The 10,841-nt window shown below is 42.8% G+C and overlaps 1 protein-coding gene and 1 long non-coding RNA gene across 2 annotated transcripts; one reads left to right on the top strand and one right to left on the bottom strand.

The window, feature by feature from the left end:
- Positions 1-3,360: 3,360 nt before the first annotated feature.
- On the bottom strand, positions 3,361-8,541 carry Idi2 (isopentenyl-diphosphate delta isomerase 2). Its single transcript, XM_032885152.1, has 4 exons — positions 8,400-8,541; positions 7,421-7,513; positions 6,968-7,098; positions 3,361-3,678 (listed from the first exon to the last, which is right to left on the bottom strand). The coding sequence occupies exons 1-4, from the start codon at positions 8,539-8,541 to the stop codon at positions 3,361-3,363; spliced, it is 684 nt and encodes a 227-aa protein (XP_032741043.1).
- Positions 7,606-9,648, top strand: LOC116883886. The gene is made up of 2 exons (XR_004385802.1): positions 7,606-7,822; positions 8,429-9,648. It is a non-coding gene; the product is annotated as an uncharacterized LOC116883886 (long non-coding RNA).
- The last annotated feature ends 1,193 nt before the right edge of the window (positions 9,649-10,841 follow it).

The following is a 10,841-nucleotide window of genomic DNA, read 5'->3' as shown; positions in this document are numbered from 1 at the left end:
TAGTCTGGACCACACCTTCTGCTGGAGACCTACATAAGGACATTGGACGAAAGATTTACTCTTCTTCACCTGCTTGCACTTACTTGCCAGCACATCCATGGGAAATCAACTTCTACAGAAGACCAGCTGAAACAACTAGCCTTGTGGGACTGAGTAACTACTAGATTCTTGGACTTCCTAGCTACATCTGACCATTTGGGGTAGTCAGACTACAGACTGTAATCACAGTATATTCTCTCAATATAGAGAGACATTCCATAAGTTCTGTGACTCTAGAGAACCCTGACTAATACACATGTAATCCCCTCAAGCTGTAAGGACTAAAAGCATGCTGAGAGGTTGACTGTAGTTAATTCATAGTAAGGGAATACTAAAGGTCTTAGGGGAGAAAAATAATTTTTACTCTTATGAGCCTTTAATCTAGATGCGTTTCCTTTCTCTTTTTGTTCTGATCAAGAATGACAGGAGTGTAAAGATTGGTGAGAAAGTCTGGAATGGCTGGAGGACTGACAACACTGGGCCAGCCAATGGTATCAGTCACGGGCTATATTATTCTCAGGGTTGGGGTATCCTGTCTTGCTACCCTATTTCAGGTATCCTCCAGACTGCTATGCCCACAAAATCTCTAATCACAGATGTTTATGCCCTATGGGTATTCAACTGAACTTTCATGGCAACTGTGGGTGCTAAGGTTGACAGAAAACTAAATTAGGGATGGGCAAGATGACTCAGTGGGTAAAGATACCATCAAGGCTGATGACCTGAGTTCAATTCCCACGCCCCTCGGGATAGAAGGAGAGATCCATCTCCTTCCTGCTGTGTTCTGATCTCCAGATCTGCACTGTGATACAGGTAACTCTCTCTCTCTCTCTCTCTCTCTCTCTCTCTCTCTCTCACACTCACACACACACACACACACACACACACACACACACACACACACTCACACACAAATAATCATAATATTTTAAAGGTAGAACGAGAATACAATAACCAACTACCACATCCAATTTCACCTTCCTTATACTAGAAAGAATGAATGGCTGTCTGTTTAGGAGAAAATCATATTGGCTAGCAGAGAAGGGCATTTAAAGCCAACCAGCAAAAGATAATTTGTCCCCTACTGTGGATATGCAAAAGAAGAACGGAGGATGGGCGAGAGATCACTGGAGTCTGCCAACTTGTGTTTGTGCTCAGAAATGTGTGGGTCACACAGACTTGTACAAAATGTGGTCTTTAACGAAGTGATTTGAAGATAGGTTGGGCATTCTTGGTACTGGAGGTTTCTGAGGTCAAACAAGCTTGGGATCCTGTGCATACACTCCTCACAGCCTACTCTTGTGGCTCTAGGGTGAAGAGGGACATCTTTCTTTATGACAAAGACGTCCCAAGGCAAACATTATGTAGTACTAGTTGAATGCCATGTTTCCCAACAACAACCACATGTTCAACCTCTCTCAGCTGTCCATCCTTTTGACCATCCTCATGCTGACATACGGAAGTGTTGCCTCAGTATTGGTCTGAGCCTTAGCCTCTGGCTCTGACCCAGTTTCTTCTGTTTCATCTGTGTCACACGCACAAGCTCATGGTTCAGGTTTTCACTGCTTTGCTTCCTCACCATAATGGACTCTGACCCTCTGAGATCATGAGCCAAGCCAGTTAAGCAGTTTCAGTGCTTGATGACAATCATATAAGGGGAATTTAATATACAGTAATAGACAGGGTGAGCACACAATGGCCTGTGTGTGTTGAGGGGCAGACGTAAAAATATGAGCCACGGTTACCAAGCATGGTAGGTTGAAAAGTTGGGAGGTTGAGGAAGAAGAATTTTGAGTTCTAGGCTAACCTGGGTTACATAGTGTGATGCTATCACAAACAAACAAAAACAAACAGAGGTTAGACAAAACGAAATGAAATTGCTTTACAAACACAGGGTTTAATTTAGCAAGATGTAAAATGTAAGCGAAGGGTGTTGGGGGTACCTGGAAGAGAATGGGGGACAAGAGACTCGAAGAAGGACGCCAAGACAAGAGTCTGATCAAGGCGACAATTTTATTTTTCCCAAAGCTGAATTTATACCATAACATGGGTAACAGAGGGAGGGAGGGAGTAAGAAACATTTACGCAGGCCAAGGACACAGTATTTGGGTGGTCAGGGAATCGGCTGATGTTGACAGGATGTCAGAAAGGTCACAGGTTTGTCATATTATTAGTCAGCAGGATGTCTTTATCATATCATTCATCCTGACCACCATATTTGTATTAGTCCTCTGCAGCTCGCTGGGGATTTTCCATGAACCCAGTCATACTTAATTCTAACCATAATAATAACATCAACAACGGAGGGCTTCAAGGGCATCGCTCCCCACAGTAAAATCCTATTACTTTTTTTCATAAACGGTGTTCTCTCCTCTGTAAGAAAAAAAAAGCAGCTGGCTAGAGACTGGAGTTCAAAGTGTTCTTTCGAGGACATCAAAACAGTTTGTCAAATCAACTACTCTTAAAAATTATATTTATTTAAATGACTGCTCACTCATTTACCCAACTGATTTGAGTTTGACTGTGTGACTCTGTTCTATACCAATAGTTAGCATAGCATTGAAGACAGAGGCTCCCAGCGGACAGGTTATCTATCCAGTAGCTGCAAGTCAGAGCAGGATACAAGTTAAGTATTAGCTAGGTACTCTAGTCTTGCCAAATTTGGGTGCTTAACAGATTATTCTGGATTTAATGTTCTTACGGTTTCCTCCACACAAGGCCTCAGGCCTTTGAGAGGACTGGCGTGCCCGCCATTCAAGGGCTGCCTCCAGTGGTTGTGTAACTTCAGTTCTTACAGCGTTGACATCGGCTCTATCTTTAGGGGATCCTCTCTTCTTTAGTTCCTCTGTTTCTAATTTGGGGAAAATAATGCATTTCTTTCCCACACTGGGGCAGTTGAAAATAAAGAAATGAAGCAACTGGGGAAAAAAAAGGCAAGAAAACACGGGATGGGATTGGTTGTTGGTAGCATGTTTGCGCGGTGTACGTGAAGCTGCAGGTTCAGCCTCCAGCACCGAGCAGGCGTACTGGTGCGTGCCTGGAATCCAAGGGCCAGGGGAGGTGGAGGCAGGAGGATCAGAAATTCAAAGTCATCCTTGGCTACACGAGAAGTTTGAGGCTGGTCTTGGATACATAGCTCTGTGTCAAGAAAGAAAAGAAAAGAAGATTCAGAGTTAATGATGATGATTTTTGGGTTTCTGGAAAAGAAGAGTCCTTTCCCTGTTTTGGTCCGGGTGCATAGCTACATCTGAACTGTGGGTCTGCCCTGAGCTCAGTGTTGGACTGGGGCATCCTCACAGCCAGTGTCTGATTTCCTGTTCCTCATACTCTGTATATCTTGTCAAGCTCTATGAACCGGGTCACTTCATCTAAGTAAGGCCACCATGCATACAGGAACTGCTCCACGATGAATCTCAGCCAGCGGGTGACTTGGACTTCGCCCCGGGCCCCCCTTTCTAGTAGCTCTTCCAGTTCCTCTCGAGTCAGGTAGCTGAAGCTACTGACTTCACTCGGATCTGGACAGATCTTGACGTCTTTCTTGATAAGCAGAAGGTAACAAACTTCGTGTTCTCCCCAGACTGCATCAGATTTTGCCTTATAATGATACCTTGTCATAAACACGATGTCCTCTAGAGAAATCTGTGATGGAAATTGATACAATGAGAACAAATCTGGTGTAAAATGCAGAATACGTGGAGAAATAAAAGCAAATATATGTGTTCTCAAGAGAGATTAACAACTTTGTTCAGTAGTTGGTAATTGATTAAAGCTTAATTTGGTTGACTGATTTGTTCATTTTTTTGTGATTGTAATATATTTTATAAATGATGGATTTTTTACAGTATATTCACACATGTGCAAAATATACTTCACACACACACACCCTTTAACACCCCTTGCCTCTTTTTACACTTCTTGTTGTTACCCTCTTTCCTAACCACCAATCTTCTGTTTTCACCATAAACACACACACACACAGATACACACAGAGACAAACACACGTACACACAGACAGACACACACACAGATAAACACACAAACACACAAATCTAGATACTGTTTATGAAAGAAAATGTGATAACTGTCTTTCTTAGCCTTGTTTTGTTTGGTGTGATAACACACATAAATTAATGATAAAATAAATTTTAAAATATTTTTAAAAGAATATATTACACACACATCCCCACATTTGTTTTAAATAATATCAACCTTTTACACATCCAATCCAGTCTACTTCTAGAATTTGGCTGCTGTGACTACTGTCCCAAGAAACATACACATGTATCTTTGTTGTATGTGTACAAGGACTCCTATGGGCCTGTGTACAAGAGCTGTAGGACCAGCTCAAATGGAAGTCTTTTTTTTTCTTTAAGAAGCAGCAACATCTTGTTTGGCATTTCAATGTAGTTATAATTATTAGGGTAATGGTTATGATGTTTAAGTTTCACCCCATGCCCTTTAATATACATTACAGATAAAAGACCCGTATGAACTCCAGACATGAAGGGGAGAGATATACTTCCACAGCACTCTTTGCCATTTTTCTTAGAAGTTTTCAGATGTGCCATAGGGCGTGGCATGAGCTTGCATCATCTCTAGGCATTTTCTTTGGTACTCACGACACAACACTGGTGTAAAAAGAAGGGAAACAGGGGCTGCTAAATAGGGTTCGGGCTTGCTTTATTTCTCATGGGAACACTGGGGTCCCCACACTGATACTGGAGAAGATGATGCTTGGCAACTGCTTGGCATAGACAGCTATAGAATGACCCAAACATCTGTGCCTCTTTCTTCTAGCTCTTGGAGAGGTGCAGATATGGAAGAGGAAGCTATCGAGAGGCCCCGCGCCAGTCTGAAGGACTGGTATTTAAAAGACAGCTCTTCAACCTACTACTGTGTCTTGATTTTGCCAATAATTATTTCATTAAAACTTTGGAAGACATCTTTATCATCAATAGATTTAATCGGTGACAGAGCTGTTTAATCTGTCCTCCTCTGCCTTCTCTACCCTTGCTGACTTCTTTAGCCAGTTGTCTCAGCTCGTGGCAAGTGCTTCATGCACTTTGCAAACAGACTTGAGTCCTCAGAAATTTACAAAGGACTCAGAGGCCTTATCTAGAGCACTCGTAAAATGCTGATCGACATTCAAAGCTGTGTTGATACGTTGGACAAATTTACCACGTACTTCCAAAAGTCATTGTCCAAGTAGTGTTGGCGTGTTTTTCATAATCGCTCCCAGGCCCTTGTTGTGGATGAGAGTCCTCTGTTCCTGAGTCATTATGAGGTAAACCAGTAGACACGGCATGGTGTAAGTCATACATGTTTGCCATGTCATGTTTCTCTTGGCAAGTAATATGGCATTCTGCATGCAATAACTGTAAGGGGTCTTCTGTTGTCCGTTGGGGACACTCATGATCACTTTAGTATACGGACTTGTATGGATTTTCAACACTGAAATTCTTTATCTTTTAGTCCACCTAGAACCTTTTTCCTATATGGTGATAATTTGATTTTTTTTATACTAAACGTGAAGTTTCTTGCTTGCAATAACTCCCTGCTTCAGTTGAAAAGGGAGACTCCAAGATTCCCTAAAAAAAACTTTAAGAGAAAAAAGTCCCTTAAACTCTTCAGCGTGAGCCAAGGAGTTAACAACCCTGTGGATTTCTGTCTGGTTTGGGTCTTCTCCACCACAGTCATTTTGATTTCTTGTTGTAGCCTTGGGTAAGGGTGGTTTGAAGGAGTTCAACCATGGATTGGTGCCGCATGTCTAACCTTGGCTCTGCTCTTTCTGCCAGATCAGCTTCTGTCAACTTATCCTTTTTAGTAAACTGGGTAATGACACACCTATTTAAGCAATCCCTTTAATCTCAACCTGGCTACTACTGTCTGCCTAGGACTCGTTTCTCAGACTCCAGGATGCTCTTGTGCCGATGTACAACATGATTTCCAAACCAAAACCAGACAAACCACCTTGTACCTTTGTAAACTCTTTCCCTACGAAGTTCAGGGTAGACCACGCATAAAGCCCAGGTAAGAGTTGGTCATTCCACACTGCTCTCGACATATTCTAACACGATGGCTTCTATTCCATGGGCTTTTATTCCATGTCTCATTGAAATCTACTACTTTTGGTTCCAAAGACATTGTACTAGTGTGGAAACCTTATAGTTTTTTGTAGGTCCAAAGTCAAGGATGAAGTCAGGGTCCAGAGGTGGGAGTAGCTTCCCACATAGCAAGAGATAATAAGTATGTCCTATAGAAGTCTTCATTCTATTTTTTTGAGGAATTTCCATGCTGATTTCCATGGTGGATACACTAGTTTACACCCCACTAGCAGAATAAGAGAGCTTCTTTCTTTCTAACCACGTCTCTGTCAGCATTTGCCATTCTTCCCAAGAAGCCATTTTTGATAGTAATAAGACAGAACCTCAGTGTATTTCAGTTCTTCAGTTATATTTCCCCCAAGGACAAAGAACGTTACAGACTTACGGGCTGTTTGCACTTGTGTTATGAACTTGGGTTCACTCATTTGTCCATTTGCTATTGAGATTGTTGGCTTATTTTTTTCTTTACCTTAATTTAGATAACTAAATCTTAGTTAGACCCATTGAAATGGCCTGTATCCTTTAAAGAAGAAACTATTCCACCCCCTATTTCAGAGATCACCATGCAAGCTCGGCAGTTTTCTGTGGAAAATATCTATCTCCTCTCAAGCTCCTGCTCCAGTGGATAAATGAAGGGATGTGCACAGCCAATCCTAGACATTCTTTTCAGTGCATATTTGCATATTTTGGGAAACCTCAAGGTTTTCCCAAAAGCCAGATTCCTCAGTAGACTTGACCTAGCCCAGATATTGAATTCGCCAAGCCCCACCACCTCTTTCTCACAGCCCCATGTGAGCTGAGGCCAGGGGCACAGACATGGGTACCTGGTCCTGGGGGATGCCCAGCTCAGCCTGCAGCCGTCTCAGGGCTGCCCTCTTCACTCCCAAGGCGTCCTTCTCCTCCATTTCTTCAGGATTACTCAGTGGATGACTACAACAGGAATCGGTATAGTACCCTGTAGAGAAGACACATGAGAAACAATATTCTTATTTATCCCTGGAGATAGGATAGATGCAACAGAACTGCAGCCCTCACAGGATCATTGAGGCATGAGAGAGGAGAGAAGTGAAGGGAACCAGGGTCCTTGCTTCCAGGGCTGTGATGTTGTTAGTTGAAAAACTAAGTGTTAGTTGACATTCCGGACAGATCACACCAAGCCAGCACAGTTCTCCCTTTGGGAGAAGCGAGGAAGAGAAAGAGAGAAGAGAGAGTTGTGTTGGAGATTCTACTGAATCAAATCGCGTAGGCCTGTTCTTGTTAAGCCACTGTGAACCTACCAGGGAAGGTAAGCTTCGTGTCTGCTCGGCGCTGAATCAGAACTTTCTTCTCTGAGTTGAACAAAACGACACTGAAGGCTCGGTGCAGCAGCCCTGAAAAGGCAAAGGTCCTCGTGTGCGCATGCGTGACAGACTTGTGACGGTTGCCTGCATCCTGTCTTCAATCTCCATGTCTCCAAAGAAACCTAGATGCTTTTAGCAGTTGCATGCTTCATAGGACCAAGGTTTCATACCATCCAGCTATTTAAAACTTATTTGACAAACTTGTGAGGGAAAACCAGATCTAGCTGCTAGCGAAGCAAAATCCGCACACAAAGATTTTATTCAGGATTATTGTAACTGGGACAAAAGAGACCTCGGTGTAGATTTGGGACCAACTCTGTCTCAAGTGACAGAGTGGAGGTGAGGGGAAATGTCTAAATGGGAAGAAAGACAAGGAATAAGGAGAGTTGGGAGAAATTGGTATGTTCAGCTGGCCTTGGACATACATGCAGTTTTGAGGCAGAGGTAGGCAGGTCTCTGTGAGTTTCAGGTCTGCCTGGTTTTCCTAGCAAGTTTCAGACCAGCCAGGACTGTACAATGAGACTCTGTCTCAGAACAAACAAACAACACCTAGATATCCAATACCCCCTGTGATAGGGCTTGAAAACACGATTGAGTTTCAGGATGGGGAATTCTTTTTGATCCTAGCAGGATTCTTATCCCATAGGATTTTAGAGGGAAGTGCGCAGCTGCCTATAAGATTCAGAATTCTGATGCTGGATGGTTTAAAGAGACAATCCTCTGTCCAAGTCACCTCCTCATTTTCATCTTTGCCTCTTTATCAAATAAAAAGGGAGAGGAGGAGAAAGGGAGGGAAGAGGGAATGAATGGAGAGGGAATAAGAGGAAGAGAGAACGAGACAGAAGGAGAGGGAGAGGGAGAGGGAGAGGGAGAGGGAGAGGGAGAAACTATTGTACAATAGACAAAACAAAATTACCTTTCTCAATGTTTTTATTCTGATGGCAGTTCCTCTTAGTGTCTGCACCAATGACCTTATCGTTTTCATCAACAACAATCAGCATCTCATCTAAACGCTGCAGCTGGTGTTTATCGATCCAGTCAACAGTGACATCAGACATGTCTGCTAGCTGTGATCCGACCTGTGTAAAAGAGTATCACCATCTACTGTTTTGCTATTTGTTATCAGACACCTCCAAGGTCATCACACACCTTCTTCCCTCAATGACAAAAAACACTATCTACGGACGCAATAGCGTTGTTAGGTACCAACGGGGTATGTGTGTTTCCAATTGTATATTTCTGTAGAGAAGATCTTGATGACTTTCTGAGTGAGAACATAGCCCTCAAGTTCCCTTGAGTCTTTTCAATGATGACCCAAAGGTAAATCTCCACAAAATGAATACATGCTGAGGAAAAGTACATGTAATGCTGTTTGTGACATATTTCAAAATGAAGGCCTGGAAGTTGGAACAGACCTGGAGACATTCTATATAGTCTTTCCAGAAAGTCATGTTCACCCATAGAAAGGCTAGTGTCTCCCTCTTAGTGTCTGTCTTAGTTAGGGTTTTCCTGCTGTGAACAGACACCATGACCAAGGCAAGTCTTGTAAGGACAACATTTAATTGGGGCTGGCTTACAGGTTCAGAGGTTCAGTCCATTATCATCAAGGTGGGACACATGGCAGCATCCAGGCAGGCATGGTGCAGGAGTTGCTAAGAGTTCTACATCTTTATCTGAAGGCTGCTAGCAGAATACTAGATTCCAGGCAGCTAGGATGTGGGTCTTAAAACCCACACCCACAGTGACACACCTGTAACGGGACCTCACCTTCTAATAGTGCCACTCCCACGGCCGAGCATATACAAACCTTAACAATGTCCAAATGGATTTTCTAAGAACATATTGTCAGTAACAATTGTTTTGACCAAGTGTTTCTATTTTCTTTCCCCTCTTGTTTGTGAGTCCAAGACAGTTTTTCTATGTAATCCAGGTTGGGATCAATTTAATTCATTATCCTTCTGCAAAAGCCTCCTAAGGACCGGTAAGATTGGCACGGGTCCCTATGCCCAGCTTTTGCCCTCTTTAAAGAAATATGAAGAGGGAGGTTAAATACAGTCAATTCCTTATGTGGGTATAGAAAATGTCAGAGTGAGACCCATTATTGTGTACAGCAAACGTATGTTAGTAAGAGAAGCAAACAGTCACATTAAAGACTTTGTAATTCACTTCTGCTGTCCATCCTCATCCTCTTATTTCCCTACAAAATCATTGTCTCAGGGAAGAGGCTGCTTAGCTAGATCTCAGAGCATGGGATGGAGCAAAAATCCAAGGAGGGTGGGGAGGAAGAATTTTAAAAGTATATTGACGACTTCCTCAGCAAAGGACTTTCTAGAGTGAAAGATACTAATCACTCCTGGCTATTGGAAATTGTGGCGGTGATGTCCAGGCTGACCTGGGACCTTCGGGTGTGAAAGGGCCACAGTTAGGAGGTCTCCAAGTCTTAGTGTTTTGAACAGGAATCCTCGCCCTAGTCTCTCTGTGTCTCACTTTATCTTGTTGCCTTCCTTGTGCAATCTGTTCTCTTCTTCTCTTCTTCAACCCTTGAACAAATGTTCCAGGCATCAACTATCTCTAGTGCCATGGGACGGGGCAAAATTATAAAAAACAAAGGAAGTATAAAAGAACTAGAAAAATACATTCATGAACAGGGTAGGTAAGATTCTCTTAGAAAGATCCTTTCTAGATACTAATATAATAGCACACATTTCAAGACAACCGAACCACTAGTAAGTATCCACCTCGGGAAAGACATGCACAAAGAACAGGACAAATCAAAATGCAAAATTTTATCTTCCTGACATATTATAGACCTATCACGTTATCAGAAGTTCTTACTTTACAATAAAAATGTGCATAGTAGGAGATCACAGAAGAGCATAAATATATGATTTAAATATAAAGAAACCTGCTGAAGGGAGATCTCTTCCGTCGGAGGGCAGTCGACCAAATTCTCAGTGCAGTGGAGACATGGGCTTCTCCTCCTCCCTTTTATTCTAGGCAGGCCTTCTGAAGAATGGACAGTGGCCAGCCCGGTGTCAGGGAAACCTCTCCCACTTAATCTACAAATCCAGTGCTAATCTCTTCCAGGAACTCCCTGGAAAATCTCTCGTCTCTATGAGAAAATGCCTGACGAAAGAAAATTAAAGAAAGAATGCTTATTGAGCTCGCGGTTTGAGGAGGCTGCCCATGATGCTAGGAAGGTGGGGTGACAAAGGAGTTTAAATGAGTGGACAGGAAAGTGAGGCAGCTGGTTACACCACAAACAAAACAAAAGGACAAAGACGAATTCAGCCGTCTTTCTATCGCCCCCACCCCTCTTAATTCAGTCTGGAACTCTCGGCCAAGAGCTGCCCAGAGG

The sequence above is a fragment of the Rattus rattus genome, chromosome 14 (assembly GCF_011064425.1).
Source record: "Rattus rattus isolate New Zealand chromosome 14, Rrattus_CSIRO_v1, whole genome shotgun sequence".
Lineage (NCBI taxonomy): Eukaryota > Metazoa > Chordata > Mammalia > Rodentia > Muridae > Rattus > Rattus rattus.
This window is presented reverse-complemented; position numbering and strand designations above follow the sequence as displayed.